Here is a 25100-nt window from a genome sequence, read left to right on the forward strand (position 1 = left end):
CTGAACAAATGAGGACAGGACTTACAGTGGCTTGCAAAAGTATTCGGCCCCCTTTAACTTTCCCACATTTTGGCACATTACAGCCACAAACATGAATCAATTTTATTGGAATTCCACGTGAAAGACCAATACAAAGTGGTGTACACGTGAGAAGTGGAACAAAAATCATACATGATTCCAAACATTTTTTACAAATAAATAACTGAAAAGTGGGGTGTGCGCAATTATTCAGCCCCCTGAGTCAATACTTTGTAGAACCACCTTTTGCTGCAATTGGATTCCATTAAAATTGATTTGTGTCACGGCTGGGAAGGCGAGCCGTGTGGTGTGGAGGAAGGAGGACCCAAGATGCAAGCAGTGGATGAAAATGCTAGTGAAGTTTATTTACAAGGTGTAGTGGCAAACAAGCAGTGGGGCATGACAAATAACTGAAGACACCTAAACTGGGAAGAACTAAAATAACAGACCTGGGTGCATACGACAAAGGGATGCGCGGCAGCCGCCGAGCAGGACACCGAGTAACAGGCAGGAGAACACACAGGGCTTAAATACACACACCAGTAATCAGGGGATGAGAGACAGGAGGGCAACACGGCTGGGAGGAATCAGAGCTGACGGGACAGGGGAAACGTAAACTGAACACACTCACATCAGACAGAGACCTTCACAATAAAACAGGAAACTCAGACACGGGGAACCAAACAAGACACAGAACTAAACAGACAGATTCACAAACAGACGGGGTGACAGCATAGACAGAGACACAGACGCAGAGGCAGACCAAATATAACACATAGAACTCAAACAATAATAATCATCATCATCATCATCATCATCATAATAATAAACTAAAAGCGCTGGGTCACCAACCCAGGACCATGACAATTTGTGTTTGTGGCAGTAATGTGACAAAATGTGGAAAAGAGGGACGAATACTTTTGCAAGCCACTGCAAGTACACAGAGAGATAATGAGGGGATGAGGAACAGCTGGGACAAGGGGAAACAAAACTAGACTCACTGCATATAGGACAAAGACTTTCCCAATAAAACAGACATCACAAGGGTAATCTAATAAACAAATGAACTTAGCAAACCTAAAGAACTTATAAATAAACATCGACATCTAAACAAACTAAAACTTAAAACGCTGGGTCAACAGACCCAGGAAAGTGACAGTAAAATCATTTATTATACACATTATACTTATTTTCTTAAATTGCTTATCTATTATCTGTATTTTAACTTGGGGGTCTAGGGGTGCTGCATGTTTATGATAACACACTGACAATATCAGGACAATTTTAGCCTTACTCTATCAGTGAACAGCATGCCCATGCTAACTTAAACTAGACCAGCAAGCTAACCCCATGTGTATTAAGTGTTACTTCAGAATAGGAACCAAACAAATTAACGGAACGAAATTAACTGTAACAGCAGTTTGCAAAACATTGTGACAGTTCTCAAGTGTTCCTACCTCAAATCCAGCACGTGTTGCTGTGTTTTTGTTGTTAAATGGACGAGGAGAGGCTGGTGAGACGATGCAGCATTTCGTCAGTGGAGCATAGAACGACGTCTCTGATTGGTCAAAAAGTGAGTAAAGATGCATCTGATTGTTCGAAAGCGTCAACCAAAGAGCTGCTGGTCACGGCAAGATACAAACTCGCCGGAGCTCTGCGTGAACGGCACATCCAGGACCTTCAGCACTCAGGAGAGATTTATCTTGAGGTATGTATTTACCTTTGATATCCATGCGTCGACGCAAGCTCCGCGAGGTAAAGTTGTATGTTTAACAAGCTAATTAAGGTTAGTTAAACGGAATTAAAACAATACACAACCGATTTGAACAAATTGAAAGTGGTGAATGATGATAAATGCTAAAAAATTACTTAAGATTTATCTTTAACAATAGATATTAGAAGTTAAATTTAACTGTTTTTAAATTCCCACCGGAGTTAAAGGGACCTGCGGCCTTGCATGTGCTCTGCATCTTCAACTGCAGAGACAGTCAGTCTAAGCTCAGTGTAGCTAACTGCAACACACTTTTTTTTTTTTCAACACAAGATATGCTTGGGGGGATTTAAATGATAATATTAATGTTTTCTTATTCAGCACAAATCAATAATATTATAGTTATTTGCTCACGGTCTGGGTCTCTGGCCCAGCGTTTCTGATGTTATTCTAAGGTTTTTGAGTTTCTTATGTTTAATGGCGGGTTAGTTGAGTTTGGCTTAACGTTATTAATATCGTTTTAAGGAGTTTATGTTAGGGCTGTATATTACCACGTTTGTATTTTCATGCCATGTTTCCTGTTTTATTTTGAAAGAGTCTGTTGCGTTCAGTTCATTAATCTCACTTCCCTGTTGTGTCAATAGAATCATTTGTGCAAGCTACTACCCTGCTGTCCCTCTGTTGTGTCTCAACCTCCAACAGGAAAGTAGAAGTCCTCATATGGTAGGACCAGTGATTGTAGTGTGTGTTACACTGTCCTCATATTGTTTTAAGCTGTGAAGGACAGGAGTGTGTTTCAGTTGCCTTCCTCATGTGGTAGGACCAACAACTCTAGTGTGTGTTACACTGTCCTCATATCGTTGGGTAGCAGAACCGTACAGTGTTAAGTTTCTATAGAATCTGGTATAAGGAAGTCAGATCCTTCTGTAATAATATTCACTGATACAAATATGATCTGTAGTTAATTAAATAGTCGGGATTTATACTAGAGAATGTTTCTGACGTTATATTGTTGTCTTTTGTTGCAGACACCAAGTGCCGAGGTCCTGTCTCAACCTCCTTCAGACCAATTGGTGAGTGACACACCCACTTCATTCTTCCAACAGGTTACACATTATTTTTTGTATTTGGCATCAAGTATTTGTGTCAGTTGGGCCTAGTGCATAAATGAAATGCACTTTAATTGTACTAAAACAATCAGTTTTAGTCGAAGTTAACCAAAACCAACATTAGCATTAGGATAAAGTAATTGTCTATACCATTTGTTAGTCCAAACTTTCCCTTAAAGCATCAGCTTGATCTTTATTCTGACAAAATTTGATATTTTTGTCGTTTTACACATGTTTTTGTCAAAATAAGCTCCCGCTGATCAGTTTACATGATTTAATTTCTGGGGAAATAGATGGCTGTACATCAGTGTTGGGTTTAGAGCTTTTATTGACAACAGCAGGAGAAGTTAGAGGTCAGGAATGTGAACTCTACATGTGTTCAGTCGTCATGTCCTCATATTGTTTTAAGCTGTGAAGGACAGGAGTGTGTTTAAGTAGAAGTCCTCATATGGTAGGACCAGTGATTGTAGTGTGTGTGTTACACTGTCCTCATATTGTTTTAAGCTGTGAAGGACAGGAGTGTGTTTCAGTTGCCTTCCTCATGTGGTAGGACCAACAACTCTAGTGTGTGTTACACTGTCCTCATATCGTTGGGTAGCAGAACCGTACAGTGTTAAGTTTCTATAGAATCTGGTATAAGGAAGTCAGATCCTTCTGTAATAATATTCACTGATACAAATATGATCTGTAGTTAATTAAATAGTCGGGATTTATACTAGAGAATGTTTCTGACGTTATATTGTTGTCTTTTGTTGCAGACACCAAGTGCCGAGGTCCTGTCTCAACCTCCTTCAGACCAATTGGTGAGTGACACACCCACTTCATTCTTCCAACAGGTTACACATTTTTTTTTTTTTTTTTTATTTGGCATCAAGTATATGTGTCAGTTGGGCCTAGTGCATAAATTAACTGCCCTTTGATTATATTAAAATAATCAGTTTGATTGAAAGTTTCCCATATTCAACATTAGCATTACTTGTTTGTGAACATCTTAGGAGAAAGAAATTGGCATATCATTTGTTAGTCCTAACTTTCCCTTTAAAGCATCAGCTTGATCTTTATTCCTACTAAATTTGATATTTCTGTGTTACATTGTCCTCAGATTGTTTTAAGCTGTGAAGGACATGAATTTGTTTTTTTTTTTTTTAGCCTTTCTCAATTGGTAGAACCAACAACTCTAGTTTGTGTTACATTGAAACTGAACAGCAGGGATGTTTGTCATGAAGGTAATAACACTCTATCCGATTTCAAACAATCACACTGTGATGAGTATTATTAGTAGATTATGTTCACATGTAAAATATTCATATCAAATGGTAAATATCCTATATTTATATAGCGCTTTACTAGTCCCTAAGAACCCCAAAGCGCTTTACACATCCAGTCATCCACCCATTCACACAGACATTCACACACTGGTGATGGCAGCTACATTGTAGCCACAGCCACCCTGGGGCGCACTGACAGAGGCGAGGCTGCCGGACACTGGCGCCACCGGGCCCTCTGACCACCACCAGTAGGCAACAGGTGAAGTGTCTTTCCCAAGGACACAACGACCGAGACTGTCGGAGCTGGGGCTCGAACCGGCAACCTTCTGATTACAACTCTTCAGCCACGATCGCCCCTTAGCCCCTTAATGTAGAATTACACACTGCCCAACGCTGACTTTGCCTACAATGCAGAGAAAAAAGCAAACAGACCTATTGCATGCATTGATTCTCATATTTCACTGTTACTTTTCAAAGGCTCAAGGACCAAGTATTCCGGGGGTTCCAAGCCACACGCTTTACTCAGCTGCCCTGGACAACATGAAGGGCACCTCTGCCTCAATCACCCTGGACAACAAAAACATTAGCAACACTTCACCAAGAAGGGGTAAAGGCACCCAAATACAAAATGTTTTAGGTTAATATACTTGTGATCAAAGAACAAGTTTGTTTTCAGACATGACACTATTCAGAGCTTTTATCATAAATCATTTCATCTTATTTGATTCCCAGCAGAACACAGCACTTCAAATGGTTCATTCCAAGCATCCTTAAAGGAGCAATAAGCAATATCTTTTCACTGCTAGGTGTGCTGTTTTGCACTGCCTGTGAACCAAACCAAAGTCTATGGCTGGAGATCAACACAGAGAGAGGGATTGTGACTTCATGCTGTACTCCAGATGTAATTACACCTCTAGTTCTTCACATAGTCATTTTTAATTCCTTCAACCTAAGTATGATGAATTGTGCTTATTGCTCCTTTAAAGTGCTCCAGTAGAAAGCAAGGTTTAAGAACATTTTGTATTCACATTATAAACTAGAATATTTTCTATCTTTTCTTGCATTCACATTAAGACATTTTCTTTTGTTTCCATTTATGACAGCTGGGACGGTGAGAAGCAAGTGGACAAATGATGAAGTGAAGGTTGCTGAGCGGCACGTTTCACTTCATAAAAAGCTGCAAAGTACCAGGTAAAAAGGAATGTGACTGCTGCCTCCAAGCAGAGCCGGCAGCTCTGAAAGGCAGAGACTGGGTTGTCATAAGGTACTACAGCCACAACAGGATCATAGCATTAAAAGAAAGATGCAAGAAAAAAAGAAGCAAGCAAGAGAGATACTTTGTTACTTCCACAGTTATGTCAGTATTGCAGTTTTCTGTATTGCATTGTTCTTACTCATAAATCTGTGGTTTATGCTGGGTGCTTTTTGCAATTAAATGATAAAAAAGGCAGATAATGTTCCACGTTTTTATTCACATGAACATTCACTACAAAATGAATTAATGCATTACAATATCAAGACTTAAAAAGTAGACTGACCACATTTGACCCATGTCTTTTTTTTTTTTTTTTTAAAAGTCTTTACACAGCTCAGATTTACTGTTTTATTAACACAAATGTCTGATATTTCTGTCAGAAGTTACCCAACTGGTGAGCATTACTATTGTGCATCCATGTCTATTATATTGTAATCTCAAAAGGAGCCAAGCTAAAAATGCAGAACCTACCGTTACCTGGTCCTTATAAGTCATGTATACTTGAAAATTATGTGTTTCCATGGGCTTCACAATTCATCTAAACATGAAATATCTGTGTGTGACCTTATGGTACTCATAAGTCACATAAACCTGACAGTGTCCTCACAAGTAGCATTAAATTCAGGTTTGACCAAAATTTAGCCCTAGCCAAAATCTCAACAGATGGGTGTGTTCCTGGAAGCATGGGTCAAATTTTTTGAGATTCCCATGCCTCTAGGACCTTCGGAAAGGCACGTTCCCATTTGTCACATTTTTGTCATACGTACTGATATATCGTGTGTGTGTGTGTGTGTGTGTGTGTGTGTGTGTGTGTGTGTGTGTGTGTGTGTGTGTGTGTGTGTGTGTGTGTGTGTGTGTGTGTGTTTTTCGTTTTAGGAGGACAATTTTCAAGACAAATCAAAGAGCTATGAGGACCCTCTGTTACAGGAGGACATTTTGCTGTCCTCATAAAATTGACCTTTTAAAATGGTTTCTGGGCATGTTTTAATACCCAAAAAGTGTTTTTCTCAAAAGTCTTTGTAAACCAAAAACTTGACATATGTTGTATATTTGTGTGTCCGCCACTGCCCCCTGTCGGTTGGAGTTGTCCCTGCATGCCGCACACACAAGCGCGGGAAATTATACACGAGCGCGGGACATTATACACATGGCGCGAAATTGGAAGCTGCGCATGCACATTTTAACATTACCCATTTAGACCATTGATATTTACATCAATGATTTAGACTGACTGATTGGGCGCTTCTTATTCATCCATCAATTTTGGCAGAGTTTTGACACGCTTTGGAGAAAAGGTAAGAAGGTAATTATAAAACTTTTAAAAGACGGGCGTTCTGACAGACACAGTGCTTCAGAGTAGGCACAGCCGTGGTGAGGCGGCAGGTGAGGGAACGACGACGAGGTACGGTGGAAAGCATACGGCGGAGAGCGCACCGCGGGGACCGGACCACAACGAGGTGAGGACGGCGGAGCGGGCCGGAGCACGCGGAACGGTTCACGGAGGTCACAGCAACACGCAGGGCGGGGATTCCCGGACTGTCCCAGGGTTATTTTTACCCTGGCCTAATCTCATCACTTGTTTCAAGGTAAGAAATTACACAAGTGTGTGATGTTTCACTGGGTTTGAAAGAAGGCCTTTTTCACGGCAAGATCACTTGTTTAATGTAAAATGGCTGCTACTGCTATTAGATGATCTTTGCCCAAATACCAAGGAAACATTGGAAGGCAAATACAAATAAACTCTTGTAGATTTATGAAATTAAATTGAGACAGTATTGGTGTCACTCTGCACACATTTGTTTATAAAATATTGTAAAAAAAACATTTGTTTTGCTCTTATAGTTGTGTTGATGAAGCACATGATTCCTGAGAGATCTAAAGCTTAGTTTGACAGACAGGTTTATGAAGCACATGATTCCTGAGAGATCTAAAGCTTAGTTTGACAGACAGGTTTATGAAGCACATGATTCCTGAGAGATCTAAAGCTTAGTTTGACAGACAGGTTTAGGCTAAGTCAGAGTTAGGCTTTAGTTAAATTAGGACATTTAAGTATCTTTAATATCTGCAAGTGCATGCTTTCTGTTAAAACAACTCCGACATCAGCCTTGTCTGTGTCTGTTATGTGAATGTAATGAAAGCATAGAACTCAATTGAAACAGTTTCAGTATCCATGCTATTAGTGAAATAAGAAAAATTGGGTGGAGCATGTCAGAAACTTGACTTAATCAACACAGGTGGAACACAGTCAAGTTAATCTGCACAAATACAGCCTTGCCCCCATCCATTTATCTGTTAATCAGAATCCCTCCAGCACTCATCACCAAACTAAAATAACCTTAAACTAATAATACGCTAACATGGGGGGGGGGGGGGGTGCTTCTCATTCAGCTTTACTAATGCCCTTGTAAGCATAAAGGCTTGAAGTTTTGATGTTGTTTACATTTTTATCTTGATTTCCTTACCAAATCATGTCACGGAGAACCACTCCCCTTCAGGATGCCATTAATCACATCCTTGCAAGAAGAGACAAGAATTCAATGTTAGAAATCAAATTTATTAATTCAGTTAAAGGTGAGTGACTTTGACACACTGCAGGCTAGACTGAGGGGTTACACATCACCAGTGGTGACCTGTACAAACATCAATATAAATTAAAATCTAAGGTATTTTAATAATAATTTAGTTATTAGCAAGCCTGGCTATTTATGTTTTCTGCACTTGGACATGTTTTCTTTATTATATATGTAGAATTGCAAAAAGCACAACATTGCATACTTGCAATTTACAGATATACATATTTAATGAATTGATTATTTGCAGTGCTGCCACGCCTGTGTCTCTAATATGGTTGTGTCTTCAGGTCGTGGCATCTTCACTTTAGCCAATTTCAAACAAGGAGACTTCGTGGTCGAGTATAGAGGGGAGCTTATTGATGCAACTGAAGCTGAACACAGACGTAACCTGTACCCCAGCGCATGTTCAGTCTTCATGTTTGAATTCATATGGAAGCAGAAGACTTTGTGGTAAATTCAAAATGACTGAATGTTTACATTTCTATTGCAAGGTCAGGATTTCTGAAGCAAACATCTCATATTGCTCTTTAACGAGTCCTTACCTCTGGTACCCGGCCCCGTCAGTCCCCAGAATCTATAGAAGGGGGAGTGACGGACCCGTGGAATAGCAGGATCTCATTCTTACTGAGGCTCCGTCATTTCCCGGTGACCCTGTGGTCCCCGGGAACTCGCAGTACTGGGGACTGACGGGACTCCCACATATGCTGAGGGCCCATTAGTCCCCGTATTCAGCCTGTGTGTGCCTTCTCTAATACACACTCACGGGCGTAATGTACGGGGTTAGAGGGGTAATAATATAAGCCTACATTTTACAGCTAAGACAGTGTGCTCACGCTGCTGTGAAGATTTAAAATATAATATATAGATAGAGAAAATAATAAGAGAAAATTCAAATGGCCAGGGCTGAATGAGCGGCCCTGTGTCTGTGCGCATTTGGCACATGTGGACACGGAGACTCGTGCACTGTTATACTGTGTCCAAAACTACTGTATAATATGTACAATGCCAAAATAGTACATGTCAAGTGTTCTCTGTCTGTGAGGTAGGTAGATGGATGGCTTGATGGATAGGTGAAAAACCTTTCAACACAAAAAATAAAGAACATTTCATTAATCATTCAGATTAATTAAATGCATTATACAGAAGACAAATGAAATAACAAATATACACTTCAGTAAAGCCTCTTTTGTCTAAACTATCATTTATCCTAGTTTTAGTTTCACATTCATTAGTTTTTAAATCAGAGGTGAGTAATTTCAAACAACAAACTGTGGTCTACCTTTCACTTTTTACACTTTCTGTAACAATTACATTTTTAAAGTATACATTTTAGAGTTTACAAATATTTTAATAAAGACTTTAACCAAGGATTTTCTTTTACAAAGAATTATTTTCCTTAAATTAAACCAAACATATTTACACTAGTTTTAAGATTTAACCAAGGATTTGGGGTAATTGCTTTTAGTATTAATTAACATAAGTGTGGGAAACACTATCTACATAAATAGTTTATTCAAACTTAAACATTTATTTTAATATCAATATAATTTTTTAAACTTAAATGCAGTAACTATTTCCCAAAGCATAAATACATTTCCACAATTGAGCTTCCATAGTTCCCAAACATAAGCAGCAAATATGAGTCCAAGCTTACCGATAGCCCGTCTAACTCAAAGTGGATTGTGCTTGGTTTGCTGTCCTCTCAGCATGTCACGCTCGGGTCAAATGACTGCTGCATGCATTTTAAGGTCTACTAGGCATGCCCGCCCTTGATTGCTGTAATTCAACTCACCTGGCGGAGCAGTGCGCACCAGGCTGCGCTTAGCTGTAGATTGCACAAGGTCTAATCAGCGGCCACGCGCAAGCACAGAGCAGGTAGTGGAGAAGAGAAGAGAAGAGAAGAGAAGAGAAGAGAAGCACCTAGTGATGGGCAGATGAAGCACTGAAGCTTTTCATCCAATTGGTTCACCCCAACGCGAAGCTTCATGAAGCTTCATTTGCTCTAGCAGGACACCTACTGGACGTAAAAATAATAGCTGGCATGAATTTGAAGAGTGTGGCATTTTGCACACAGCCTGTAAATGTCAACAACAAAAGGAGTGTGTAAAACATGTATATTGTAGTGATGGCAGTATACTGTGTATATTTATAGTGGCAGTATGGGAAATGATTATTTGGAAATGCTTGAAATGGAAATGATCATTTACTGTGAGGTGAGGTGTGGTTGGGGTGTGGACAGTAGTTGTGCTTTTGTAACGTTGAGGTATGGACAGCTACACACTGAGGCCTCAGTCCTGCCTGTTCACATTTTATTCTGTAAAAACTAAATTTTCACTGCTTTTATGACCTTTTTAGTGGGGAGAACATAGCTAGGATTTAATGATTTAACAAATCTTTTGAATCCTTTGTCCTCCACAATGCTAAATGGCTGGGAGTCCTCAATCACCATGCTGACCAGGTCTTCATCTATTTGAGATTGTTCTCCTGAGGAAAGACAATAAAGATAAAGCACAAATATAAATATCACATACGTAACTTATAACAGTTGTATAATAGTGTTATATCATTTAGTAACATTACTGCATGCTATATTATCATTGCATTTGATGGCTCACCTGGTCTTGCTCCACGATCGGTGTCCCCCTTATTCTCATGCAAAGCTCTGTAGTGCCTAAGCATGGATGAGGTGTTGCTGTTATATCCCAGCTCCCTGGCACATAGCAAACACTTCACCTTGTACAAAAGTCAAGACAGCTCAACATAAATTGTATTGCACCATCAGTATCATGAAAATACATCTTCTGTAGAAATTTACATACCTTGTTGGGAGGAATAAGATCAAAATGTTCCCACACAGGGGAGGACATCCTCCTCTTCTTAGCTGGCTCCATTCTCTCCTGACTTTCTCTCCTCACTCTCATAAACCTCCAAACTGTCTCTAACTCTCACTAACCGCAACTCTCCATCAAACACCCACATTTTGAATGAAGTCTAAGGGTTTATATCGCTGTCATATCTCGCAGCAAAGTTCGAACCACTTCATGAACCAGTCACGTGGTACAGCCGGGCAGCGAGGCTTCGGACGTCATCATTTTCAGCTCCTCCCATAAATGAAGCAAGCCTCGATACGCGCTTCGCGGAAACGCCCCCTCCATTACTCGACACACGCTCCGAAGCCTCGATACAGAACGTCCCATCACTAACAGCACCTACTAGGTCAGCGCGACAGTACAACAAAACCACGTTTAAGCTCTAAGCACAAGTAGAAGCGCAAACACTTATCTCAGTCAGAAAGCAACGCGTCCTTGACTGATGGACCCTCTTTAACTTATCAACTATGCATTTAACAACTAAACTTGTATTGGATGTTGTGTTTGTGTTGGTGCTTAAAAATTATAGTATAGTTCATAGGCGTGTCACTATAAATGTTTGTTTAATGTATGTTTCCAAATTTGCAGTATTGATGGAGCACTTGAAGATGGGTCATTTGGGCGACTAGTAAACGATGAACACAGGACACCAAATTGCAGAATGAAGTTGATTGAAGCAGAAGGGAAGCCACATCTCTGCCTTTTTGCACTGAAGGAAATTGCGGCAGGAAGTGAAATTACTTATGACTATGGTGGGAAAGAATGGCCCTGGCGGAAAAAGGTGGGTCATTTAAAAAAAAATTTCCCCCTATGAATTGTTGTTTAAAACCTACATATCTAGATGTCACAATTAGGGCTGCAACTAACGATTATTTCAATAATCGATTAGTTGTCGATTAATCGATTAGTTGTTTCAGCCCTAGTCACAATATTTAAATGTCCTCTTGGTGGTATTCAATCTGGTTTAACTAAATCTTGAATTTGTATGACTTTCCCAAGTGATGATTGCAAGCTTATCTGTTTTGTGTCCCCTCCACAAGTGTGTTTTACTGAGTGGCCACACACTGGAGGTGAAACAGTGAAAGCATCAGTTTGAGCTCGGATGTCATTATGAGGCTGATGGCCAGTGTCCTTGTAAACCTTGGGTTTTTCTGTGTCAGACATATACATGCACCTTTTACTCACAGTCACTTTAGCTTCTTAGTATTGTCTTACTTTGGCTTCACTTAACTAGGTAAGGGTTAATCACTCTGTTTCCTTGCAGTTAGGGTGAGAGTTAGAACTGTATTTAACTGAAGGTGAAACAGAAAATGCTTAACTATGTGTGTGTGTCTGACACAGACAAACTCAAGGTATGTGAGAACACTGTCCTGACATCTGAGCTCAAACTGAGTCTTTCATTGTTTCATCTCCAGTGTTTGGCATACTCAGAAAAACACACGGGTTGAGGGGACACTGGTTAGAAAAGACCACTTGTAGTGGATTAAATACATTTCCACTGTAGCTGCCAGATGTTTACAATATTTGTTCTACTTTTCATACCCAGCTAAAGATCGCAAGCATCCCTTCTGGTCAACAGTGTGTTGCAGAGCCTATTGCCCATGACGTGGAGCACCATGTGATCTCTACAGACTCATTCACAGGTGAGTCCCTGCTTGAGTAAGCACTACCTGTTAAACCCTGGGGTCTTGCAAAGCACTATGCCTCCATGTCTTGTGTTCTCTTCTACAGACAGAGAATTAAGAGCAGAGTGTCAGTCATCTAGACCTACAGCAGACAACTCTGAACATGAGGTTAGCATGGATTCATCTGTTTACTAAAGATTGTATCAATGTGTAGTTTGGTAAATAGTGTGGTTTGTAAAGATCATGTTTATCAATTGATTACAATTATACTGCATGTGCAGTCTTTAAATCATTGTAAGTACAGGTAGTCATCATTTAACATTGCATTTCCCTCTCAACATCATTTGGGTGTTTTAAGGTTTGAGAGTGTCCCTCTTGATCAGATGGACACTGTACCATTGATGCTTGTTCATCTTTGCATCTCTTTAGGTGCATTCTGTTGGAGGTCAGCGTGGCACTTCTTCTCTGAAAGAGTTAATTGGTGAAGTTGGTGTCCAGTATCAGGAGTTGTCACCCCAAGCGTTCTCAGAAGAACTTACCAGTGGTCAGTTTTGAGTAAATGTTGTTAACTTCTGGCAATGCATGACATGCCTGAAGGTTTGCTGCATGAAAAATGTGCCAGTATTGGGACATTTCTGATGATTCTATAGTGTCTTGATGGATATTTTGAGTAGAATTGTAACAGTCAGGGATGTGAATTGATTGCGTTATGCGTAGATGTGTTTTTTTTGACTTAACGAAAGTCAAGCACTGAATCTCCTTATGTTCCCTTGTACAGAGAGCAAATCGAAAGAGGTGCCACAATCATCCAGAGCTGTGCCTAACGACTCTGCTTGTGAGGTGAGTTGAAATTGACCTTTGTTTTAAAATTGACCAATGGTTAGAAGTGTTATGGTGTTTACATGAAACTCCATTTTGAGTATTTTAGCAAACATCTGGCAGCGGTGGTGGAAATGTCCTCTATTTAGAACAGGAGGTCTTTTCTAACCACAGTGTCCCCTTAACAAGTGTGTTTTACTGAGTGGCCACACACTGGAGTTGAAACAGTGAAAGCATCAGTTTGAGCTCGGATGTCATTATGAGGCTGATGGCCAGTGTCCTTGTAAACCTTGGGTTTTTCTGTGTCAGACATATACATGCACCTTTTACTCACAGTCACTTTAGCTTCTTAGTATTTTACTTTTGCTTCATCTAAATAGATTCCCCTCTCTCTAACTCACAAATCTCAGGAATTGAATAGATATGCTTCACTATTTTATCTAAAAAGTAACTCCTATCTCCCTTTCAATCTCTCCTGAAGGATTGGTAGAAAATATGTAAAATGGTCAAACATTATTTTTAATTCGTCATAAAATATTTGGGTAACAATGTTTTATGTTTCATTTCATGTTTTTAATTTTTTCCAGTGTACAATTCATAGGCTGGTATTTGAATCGGTGAAACTTGACAAATGCGGGATATGCCATTCACCTTTGACAGCTATCAGATGGCACGGTCTAAGATGCAAGCGTAAGTGTATTATTTATCTTGTGTTAATTAATGCATTTTTTCACTATACCATAAGTTACCATGAGTCAGGTCTACATTTTCATATGTAAAGAATAAAAAAAATCACTTCAAAGTTTTATCAATTCAAACCATTGCAATGATACACAGTGTAATGGCAGATACTATCACATATCATGCATTTGAGTTTGTCTGCTTAGTGTGGCAGAGAACAGAGAACATACTGTAATAATGTATATTGCCCTCTTACTCTTTGTTGATTAGACTGTTGAACTTTACAACTTTAAATCTTTGTTTCACTCTTTCAACATCAAGCTCATATAAGCTAAATAAGCATCTCACCGCGCGCAAGGCATGCCGGTCCGGGTCAAGGGTCACGACTACCCAGCGTGCATCGTAAACAGTAAACACTGCCGCGTGTGATAGCGATATTGAATATTTTGAGCGTCCTAAAGTCAATGTTTTAAAAGAATTTGGTACGAAACGGGGATACAGTGCTGCTGGGAAGAGAAAGAAAGAATTCGTGGCCCTCGCTTGGGTGTTTTCACTACAAAAAGCCCCTATAGTTTTAACAAAACAGCAGGAGTGGGAGGCTATGCTACCTTGGATATAAGTCTCTGCTCGAGATCGAGACTGACAGTTGTCAGATGACAATTCCAGATCCCTTAGAGCTGAGGGAAGGTTGGTACAATGAATCAACAGCTGCAAATAAACTTTCACTTTCAAAGCCTCATATCCGGAGCCATCAGCCTCTGTGGTGCCCGGAGACGCTCGTGCGGGGTTTGGCCACTGACGTCTGGCAACCCTGGCACAGCACTTCCCCGTAGGCCTATATCCATGGATGTATTAAAAGAACCAAGCCTATATCTGACGGAGAAGTATAATTCAGCCTTTACATCGTGGGTAGTGGTGTACTCTGACCTGGCCGTGTCGTGCATGCGTACTGACAATGCTGATTTAGCTTATTTGTGATGTTACAATGCAAAAACCACAGTTCCTGATTTGATCTGTTATATAAAGATAAAGCAAAATGCACAAATGTTTAATTATATTTAAGAGAGTATCAACATGTATGAAGTAAACTGCCCTCAAGTCTGTTTGTCATTCTGTAATTACACATATACACACAAACTTGGAAGATGATGTTTGATGATAATAAACCCTTTGAGTAAACATTGCATCAAACTTGCAAACTTCTTACAATGTCAATATAAGAAGCCCAATAAGGTACTGGGTCTGATTAATCCAGACCTATTCCAATAGATCAATCAGGCAATTTGCAATACAAATGCTTGATGGTGTCTCTACACATTTTCAATGACTTTTTAGTAGAAGTCCTTTTCATCTCAATCCTTATTAATTAATGTAGGATAAACATTTTAGCTTTTCTGTTTCTCATTAGATCGTATGTATGTATGTCTGTCTGTCTGTCTGTCAATTAGTCTGTTTTTAAAATAACAATGTTTTATATCTCAAATCTGATGAAAAAATTTATTATTAGGATGATTCAGTATATCATATTCATAAGTTTAAAATGTGTCTTAAACTTAAAAAAAAAATCTGCTTTTTATTCTGAATTATGCGTTGGTTTTAAATTCACTTTATGCTTGTTTATATTTAGTGGTCTTCGTGAATATAATTTGTGATGTGTGGGATCGCTACTTTTTAAATTATAACTTAATGAATCATCGGTTGTTGTCTAATGCTGTGGTTTCTTTGTATTTGTAGAATGCCGTTGTGTGTGGCATAAGATCTGCCTCCAGACATCTTCAGAAGACTGGGATATGTCCGACGTAAGTGTACAGTGAAATTCAACCTGGAAAGACTCAGATACGGAGAAAGAATTAGACATGCTTTATTGAACATTAAATATTTGGCGGTCAGACCCCGGCGGGAAAACTGTTGATAAAAGCATTGCTGATTGAAGTAGGAGGTCTTCCCCTGGGGTCTGGACACTGGTGGTGGTATGGAGGCAGGGGGCAAGCATGGGGGTGCAGGGGTGGTGGAGGGATGCGAAAACGCTGAGAGGCCGAGCTATGGGTGAAAGAGCTTAAATGCCCGGATGCTGAATGGAGGCATAGGTGCGAGGGAGCTCCGGATTGGCTGCGCCGGAGTGAGCAGCTGAAGGGAGTTGAGATGATGATGATGATGATGGAGATGATGTGCAGGTGTTTCTCCCAGGTTGAATTTACACAGGCTTCATTATAATATAGTTAATATTGACGTAGATGCAGTTCGTGAAGATTGCCACATGTTGCTTGCTCTTCCTTTTTCTTTCATCACAAAATTATAAGGATAATCAGTTTTGTAAGTGTTGTCTCAGATAGAGAATTGAAAGCAGAGAGATTTTGGACTGGATAGAGTGTAGAAGTTATGTGAGAGAGGCCAGAAATAAATAAACACATTGTAAAAATATTACTTAGATTTTATTATAATCCTTTGTAAAAAAAAAACAAACAAAAAAAAACAGTTTCATACAATCTAGTCTCAAAGGTTTTACAAATTTTGATCTGTGGGGGTCATTGTGGGAGGGGCTCCGGGACCAGGTTAGGGCTGGTGTCTTAGTTTTTTTGTTTTGTGTTTGTTTTTTTTGTTAATGTCATTGTTCAAAAAATATAAATTGGATATTAGAAATGGGACAAATATCAAAAAAGTACTGAATCGATCACAGATTGCAAATTGATCAAGCAGAATCAAAATACTTGCACAAAATACATATCTGCTGCACATTTTCTTCTTTAAATCAGGAGGTATTTCTTAGTACTTTTAAGACATCTAGAGACTTTGGTTTACGTCCCGAGCTCTGTGACGTGAACAATTTAGCATTTATCCTTCCCATGTTTATTTCTGTTATTTAATCTATGCTGTATCTACGAACAGGGTGATGTCTCATCTGATGAAGAATACATCCCAAATTCTGCATCAGATTCAGAAAGCTCAGGAACAGAGTTGTCTATTGAGTTACCTGGACCATCAAAAAACTCCCATGCTGCTAGCATGCCTGATTTATGCGTTAATTTTGCTGAAAAAGAACAGACCATGGATGTTAAGAACAACTTTGAGCACATTTTGAATGATCTTGAAACTACTGATGATCTTCATCCCGACCAAGAACCAGACAGCTCAGAGTCATGCCAGCAGAAAACAAAAGATGCATGTAGCGAAAAGAGTACTGTGGATATTAGCCAAAATGAATCCCCAACCAAGTCAACAAAATTAATCAAAAGCACAGTCAATTTTTGTTTTGTGTGTGGAAAACCTCAAACAAAATTTGCACGTCATCTGGAGACGCATGTAAATGAAAATGCTGAAGTCGCCCAGGTGCTTCAGTTACCCAAATCATCAAAGGACAGAAAAGTTCATCTTGAAAGGTTACGAAACCTTGGTAACTTCAAGCACAACTCTGCTGTTAAAACCACAGGATCAGGTTGTCTTAAAGTGAAAAGGATCTCAAAAAAGAGCAGCAGCAGCGCTGAGACATACGAGTACTGCTTATACTGTAAGGGTATGATATCCAGAAAAGAAGTTTCTCGGCATATGAAAAGATGTGCTTTAAGACCAGAGAATAATGCTGAAGAGAAGCTGAAAGAGTCTTTGGTATAGCATCTACTCAATCCACAATGTCTCAGCCAATTTCAAGTGAACTCTACTCAGTACTGGGCAAGATGCACAAGGATGATGTGTCTAGTGCAATAAGGAATGATCATTATATTATGCAGTTGGCTCAGTCTCTTTTTAATAAGCATGGAAGTGACAGATCAAAGCATGAGTATATAAGACAGAAAGTAAGGGAACTTGGGAGATTACTTGTGACTTTGCGTCACACAACAAGAATCCATAATATGGAAGAGGCAATAAAACCAGCCAACTTCTTTATTCTTACTAATGCTGTCAAGAGAGTTTCAGGTTTTGATACTGAAACCAGCACATTCAAAGCCCCAAGTTTGGCCCTGAAGCTTGGACATTCTCTCAGAAAAATAAGTGATATTATCATGTGTCGTGCTCTCATGGAAGAGGATCAAGAGGCGATCGATTCAATCAGGAGGTTTCACACACTTCATGAAACAAAGTGGTCTGAATTAGTTTCCCATTCAGCCTTATCAAACCTGAGTGAGGCAAAATACAACAAGGTCGACAGCCTTCCACTGACCAGAGATGTTCAGAAGCTGCAGTTATATCTTGGTCAGCAAGTGGAATCAGCTAGGGAGAAACTAGGTGATAACCCAACAGCAGGAACTTATGCAGCACTAGCAAAGGTGATCCTTTGTCAAGTGATTTTGTTCAATAGGAGGAGGGAAGGTGAAGTAGCACGTATGACTGTCAAAAATTTTGAAGATCGTGACATGTCCAAACTAAACGATGACATCAGCTCTGGGCTTACAGAAGTTGAGAAAAGGCTTTGCCAACAGTTTGCCAGAGTGGAACTGAAGGGGAAAAAAGGACGAAAGGTGGCTGTGATCCTGACTTCTGATATGACCGATAACCTGTCACTCCTCGTTAGTAAGAGGAAAGAGTGCGGGGTATCTGAAAACAATATGTACCTTTTCGCCATTCCTTGTAGTGATGGTCACTACAGAGGGCAGTTTGGTCAGTTTGCAGATGCTTGCGGAGCTGAACATCCTCAGAACCTCAGATCAACTAACCTTCGCAAACAGATTGCCACGATAAGCCAAGTCATGAACTTGAAAGATAATGAACTAGACCAGCTGGCCGATTTCCTCGGCCATGACATTAGGGTCCATAGAGAATACTATCGACTGCCCCAATCAACAATTCAGCTGGCTAAGATCTCCAAGTTGCTCATGGCCATGGAGAAGGGAACTGTGAAGGATATTCAAGGAAAAACTCTGGATGAAATTGGTGGTATGCATGGTTTATATGTTGTTAAATCGGCTTGGTGTTTGTGAATATGGTTGGTCTAATAACATTTTTTCAATTTTATAGATGACATAGATGGGATGGCTACTGGATCACAGCAACTCCCTGATGCTTCCACATTGCGAGGTACTGAAATTATTGTATTCTGTGTTATAGACTTTGTAGTTGTATTGATAAAATATTTAAAATTTACATTTTTATATATTTAGATAATGTTATTGCAGTTCTGTTTGTACTTTGCTGTGTAGTTAATACCATTTACAGTGAGGAAAGTAAGTATTTGCTATTTTGCATGTTCTCCCACTGTAGCTTGCTATCGCCAGTGTGTGAATGTGTGTGTGAATGGGTGAATGACTGAATGTAGTGTAAAGCGCTTTGGGGTCCTATGGACTAGAAAAAGCGCTATACAAATGCAGGCCATTTATACAAATGCAGGCCATTTACTTAGAAATCATGGAGGGATCTGAAATTTTCAGCGTTGGTACATGTCCACTGTGAGAGACAGAATCTAAAAGAAAATTCCGGAAATCACAATGTATGATTTTATTAAAATATTTTTGTATATTACTGCTTAAAATAAGTATTTGAACACTTGCTTATCATGCAGATTTCTGACCCTCAAAGACCTGTTATTCTGCTTTTAAACAGTCCAACTACACTCTGCTCATGATTCTAATTTAGCAGCACCTGTTTGATGCCGTTAGCTTTCATAAAGACACATGTGCACCCCACAATCTGTCAAAAGTGTTGCAGCAACATGAGTAAAACCAAAGAGCTGTCCAACGACACAAGAGACAAAACTTTAGACCTTCACAAAGCTGGAAAGGGCTCCAGAGCCACTGCCAAGCAGCTCGGTGCGCGACAGTGCGCGTGCACGCATGTGCGTGTGCGCGATGGAGCGCGTGCAGGTGACTGTGTGTACCCTCTGCAAGACTCCTGCAGGCGCCCCTGAATGGAAGAGGCTAATGTCTTCCTCGGACTGGAGCCCCACGTAAGATCTCAGCTCGTGGGGTGTCAGTGATCCTAAGAAAGGTGAAGAATCAGCCCAGAACTACACGGGACGAGCTGGTCAATGACCTGAAGAGAGCTGGGACCACCGTTGGCAAGGCTACTATCAGTAATACACTGAGACGTCATGGTTTAAAATCATTCATCACACTGAAGGTTCCCCTTCTTAAGCCAACCCATGTCCAGGCCCGTCTGAAGTTTGCCAGGGACCATCTGGATGATCCAGAGTCATGGGAGAAAGTCCTGTGGTCCGATGAGACCAAAATAAAACTTTTTGGTCTAAACTCCATTGTTGGGGTTTGGAGGAAGAAGAAGGATGAGTCTCATCCCAATAATACCATCCTACAGTGAAGCATGAGGGTGGAAACATCATGCTCTGGGCTGTTTTTCTGCACGGGGGACAGGACCACTGCACTGTATTAAGGAGAAGATAAACGGGGACATGGATTGTGAGATTTTGGGCCAAAACGTCCTTCCCTCAGTCAGAGCATTGAAGATGGGTTCTGGCTGGGTCTTTCAACAAGACAAAGACCTGAAGCACTCAGCCAGGAAAACCAAGGAGTGGCTCCGTAAGAGGCATTTCAAGGTTCTGGAGTGGCCTCACTAGTCTCCAGACCTCAGTCCAATAGAAAATCTGTGGATGGAGTTAAAAGTCTGTGTTGGCCCAAAACATGACAGATCTACAGAAGATCTGTGTGGAGGAGTGGGTCAAAAGACCTTCTGCAATGTGTGCAAACCTGGTGAAGAACTACAGGAACTGTTTGGCTGCTGTAATTGTTAACAAAGGCAATATTAATATAGTTTGACTCAAGTGTTCAAATACTTATTTTACAAAGAAATATACAAAAAACTTGTTATAAAATCATACAATGTGATTTCCGGAATTTTCTTTTAGATTATGTCTCTCACAGTGGACATGTAGCTATGATGAAAAGTTCAGACCCTTCCATGATTTCTAAGTGGGAGAACTCGCAAAATAGCAGGGTGTTCAAATACTCACTTTCCTCATTCATATATATATATATATATATATATATATATATATATATATATATATATATATATATATATATATATACATACATACATACATACATACACACACACACACACACACACACACACACACACACACACACCGTATTTCCCGGACTACAAAGCGCACCTGAATATTAGCCGCACAAGCTAAAATCAGGGGAAAATCCTGTTTTGTACATACATTAGCCGCACCTGACTAAAAGCCGCAGGTGTTTCAATGTTGACTTATCATATGTAAGAGAATATGCACAAAGGGAATTGTCAGGAAAGAGATGGCTGTTTGGAGACACACCACTTTTATTAATATTTTGAAAAACAAGTTATGGGTACATATTTGCACAACTTTTTAGGTATATGTAAAAGTAGCGGTAATTACAAGTACGAAACATGTACTGTGCTTCATAAATGAGTAACAAATGTAGTACATAACAATAACCTACAGCACACCAGAAAAATAGATTCGGACTACCTTTTAGGCTCAGGTGCAGTGACACGGCTTTAACAAGAAGAAAAGTCAGTCATTCACCACCATCTTCCTGCGCACTAAAACCACCAAAGTCCTCTTCTCCATTGTCAGATACGAACAGGCTCAGGATGGCTTCATCATCCACTCTCAGCTCCTTTCCTTCGTTGTCACTTACAAAACCAAAGAAATCCTTGTTGTCAGTGTCAGAGTCGAACACCCTCAGAAGGGCCGTGGCGGTGTCCTCCTCTCCATCATGCAGCAGTCCAGCCCTTCAAATCTGTTGGTGATCGTGGATGTTTTCACATTTTTCCACGTTGTCAGATTCCACCGGTGGAGTTGAGCATAACTTGCTTTTCGCAAGTTTATCGCCGCTCGTCATCCACGACTCCCGCCGAACGTGTAGCGCTACTTTGAAGTTTGTTTTTCGCGCTACTTGTACGGCACTATGTTGCCTGGCGGATGGACATGTGACCAACATACCACTCTTGAACCCCGATACTGTGTGTCTGATCACATGCCCTTCCGCCAGGCAACGTAGTGCCGTACAACAGCGGAACAAACAAAACAAATCGTCTTACGATATCACAAAAATCATGGACAATCCATAGAAAAGCCGCACCTGACTAAAAGGCGCAGGGTTCAAAGCTTGTGCAAAAAGTAGCGGCTTATAGCCCGACAATTACTGTGTGTGTGTATGTGTGTATATATATATATATATATATATATATATATATATATATATATATGTATATATATATATATATATATATATATATATATATATATATATATATATATATATATATATATATATATATATGTATATGTGTGTGTGTATATGTGTGTGTGTATATATATGTGTGTGTATGTGTATGTATATGTGTATATATATATATATGTATGTGTGTGTGTGTGTGTGTGTGTATATGTGTGTGTGTATATGTGTGTGTGTGTATATATATATATGTATATATATATGTGTATATATATATGTGTATATGTGTGTATATATATATGTGTATATATGTATATATGTATATATATGTGTGTGTGTGTGTGTGTGTGTGTGTGTGTGTGTGTGTGTGTGTAAATAAAATAAATTATTTTATTATTTTTTTGCTAGAAAAATCTATCAATGACAATGAAGAAATATTAACTTCTGTGACTTCTGATTTGCCTCACTTCTCCGAGACTGCAGCTCAAGGTACATTTTCAATGCTGTACTCAAAGTTTGCCCAACATATCTTAGGTAATGAGCTGGGATCTGTGAGTTAGTCTTGTTCAGAGACAAATCCAGTGAAATGTGCAGTAACGTATTTTAACAGCGCACATCACGTATGATAAAGATGCTCTCTTGTTTCATTAATGCCACTTGCATCTCTGTTTTTCATTGCATTAAAAATGAAATCAGACTTTACTATTAACACTACTATGCTGATTACGATAACCTGGGATTGTGAATAGAACAATATTACTAACCATCAGTACATTTTTACATGGTCGATTGTTAGTTGTTCCATTCCTAATTGTGACACTAATGCTTTATGACTAGTATTTTGATGCTTCATCAGTTTTGGCCAAGCAAGATTTGGCCTGTGCAAAATCTACATCATTTCCCAGTAAACTTATTACCCAAGGTATTGTTGACTTCATCCAGTTCAGCAGCATTCCCATGTGTATAGTTAGTATAATAGAACTGGCTGTCACTGTCCCCTCTGTGCCCATGGTGTTTGATTGGTAGGCAGAAAGCCTCTTTAAGCCCATACATTTATACTGTGCAATTTTTTTTTTTTTTTAGATGACCAGGGGAATGATGCCTGTGTGACTTCTGGTTCACCTCCTGTCCCTGACTCAGTTACTAAAGGTATGATATAAATCAGATGCCATGTCCATCACTAGGCACTATGTGCAGTCAACACCAACATCATGTGGTTAGACATTATATAACATATAAAGAAGCTGAATGTATTTTGTGCTTACCAAGCAGTGTGATGAACTATCATGTTAATGAAAACAATCAAACTTTAAATTTTATCAGGTCTACAGTCTATTTATTATCACACACAATTTGTTTAGACAAGTACCAGCTTGTTTTCACAGTTTTGAACACCATCTCTACCTACAAGTGCATCTCACATGATCTTTTTAAACTTCAAATTTGTTTTGTTTTATTGAACAGGTTTATGTGTTTCATCAAGGCGGTGTGTGAAGAGACCATGGTCTGAGGAGGAGATAGGAGCGGTGATGAAACATATGAAGCCTTTTATTGAAAACGGTATCACTGTCACCAACCAGCAGTGTCTGAAGTGCAAAGAAAAGGAACAACCTATCTTGGAGACGAGATCTATTCAAAACATTCGAGATTTTGTGCGCAACAGAGGACTGGCCTTTAAAAAAAATAAATAAATGTTAAACACTAAATGCACTTTTTGACAGTCTGAGCCTTTACCTTTCTGGGCCTGATTTCAAGGTTAGTGTTCTCCATTCAAAAAGTATGTAGTTGACTTCACTGTGCTCACAGGCAGTGTTTTGTTTTGATGTGTGGTTAGCCTGAGTCTTTTAATGCCAGGATTCACTTTTATTTTCCTTCAATAATTGTTACAATGCTGTCCTTTTAAGGAATTGATTATTGAGTTGGTTATATTAAATATAGTTCAGTAATTCAACAAATGTGTTGTGTGTTGATATAAGTCTTATGTATAAGTCATGGTGTCAGCCCGACTCACCCCTGGTGTGCAAAGGTGCTGTTTTATTGGTCAGCCACTCAGTGCCAGTTTCTTCAGGACAATGAAAAACTCTATAATACATAGTTTGTTCTAGTTGATGCAAGCACTGTTGTGTTATGGTCACCGGTTCGATCCCTGGGCTCTCTGTCCTGGTCGTTGTGTCCTTGGGCAAGACACTTTGCCCTACTTGCCTACTGGTGTTGGCCAGAGGGGCCGATGGCGCGATATGGCAGCCTGGCCTCTGTCAGTCTGCCCCAGGGCAGCTGTGGCTACAACTGTAGCTGCCTCCACCAGTGTATGAATGTGAGAGTGAATGAATAGTGGAATTGTAAAGCGCTTTGGGTGCCTAGAAAAGCGCTATATAAATCCAATCCATTATTATTATTATTATTATTATTATTATTATTATTATGCTTCTAGTTGTTTTAATGACACTTTGACCACCTGTTAGTAGATCACAACAGATATGATCTGTGGTGTTTTATGTAAGCTTGTATGTCAGATTGTAATGCTCATCAGAGAAAACCAAAATATAGTCTTTTTATTATTTTTTAATTTATTCATCCATCCATCCATCTTCAACCGCTTATCCGAGGCCAGGTCGCAGGGGCAGCAGCCTAAGCAAATTTATTCAATTTTACTATAATGATGTATCAGTCACAGTCTTATAATACACGTTCTTTTCTAAGAAGGTTATACTTAGTGCATGTGTGAGTATATGTACAGTGAACTGGCTTTACACACCATGTGTCCTTTTAAACCAGATTTACTCTGTGTGTGTGTACAGTAGACTGGCTTTACACACCATGTGTCCCTTCAGAACAGACTATACTTTGTGTATATGTATGATGACATCACTGACCTTGTACACCAGACTGTCCTTATAGACCGAGCTACAGAAAAGTCTCTACAAACCACCAGAATGTCTGAAAAAATAGCCTTTTTTATATCTCAGTTGAGCAAAGAAAATGTTTAAATTTTAAGTTGTGTATAGGTTTGCTGATTTTTTTCATGATTTTTGATATGCATATTGTAGCTCTAGCACCTCT

General features: G+C 39.5%; 2 protein-coding genes and 1 long non-coding RNA gene across 3 annotated transcripts; 2 read left to right on the plus strand and 1 right to left on the minus strand.

Annotated features, from left to right (window-relative positions):
* Positions 1 to 1601: 1601 nt before the first annotated feature.
* LOC112434354 (uncharacterized) lies at positions 1602 to 5677 on the plus strand. Its single transcript, XM_076885174.1, has 6 exons — positions 1602 to 1726; positions 2374 to 2452; positions 2758 to 2802; positions 3597 to 3641; positions 4584 to 4713; positions 5210 to 5677. Exons 1-6 carry the CDS (start codon positions 1602 to 1604, stop codon positions 5299 to 5301), a joined length of 516 nt encoding a protein of 171 aa, XP_076741289.1. The 3' UTR covers positions 5302 to 5677.
* Positions 5678 to 7829: 2152 nt separating this feature from the next.
* On the plus strand, positions 7830 to 24149 carry LOC143419057 (uncharacterized). Its single transcript, XM_076885206.1, has 9 exons — positions 7830 to 7932; positions 8222 to 8384; positions 11393 to 11585; positions 12351 to 12447; positions 12536 to 12597; positions 12859 to 12973; positions 13208 to 13269; positions 23124 to 23189; positions 23505 to 24149. Exons 1-8 carry the CDS (start codon positions 7830 to 7832, stop codon positions 23148 to 23150), a joined length of 822 nt encoding a protein of 273 aa, XP_076741321.1. The 3' UTR covers positions 23151 to 23189; positions 23505 to 24149.
* Positions 9903 to 11060, minus strand: LOC143419116 (uncharacterized). Its single transcript, XR_013099093.1, has 4 exons — positions 10754 to 11060; positions 10550 to 10667; positions 10381 to 10418; positions 9903 to 9948 (listed from the first exon to the last, which is right to left on the minus strand). It is a non-coding gene; the product is annotated as an uncharacterized LOC143419116 (long non-coding RNA).
* Positions 24150 to 25100: the final 951 nt, after the last annotated feature.

Source organism: Maylandia zebra, linkage group LG6, assembly GCF_041146795.1.
Source record: "Maylandia zebra isolate NMK-2024a linkage group LG6, Mzebra_GT3a, whole genome shotgun sequence".
Taxonomy (NCBI): Eukaryota; Metazoa; Chordata; class Actinopteri; order Cichliformes; family Cichlidae; genus Maylandia; species Maylandia zebra.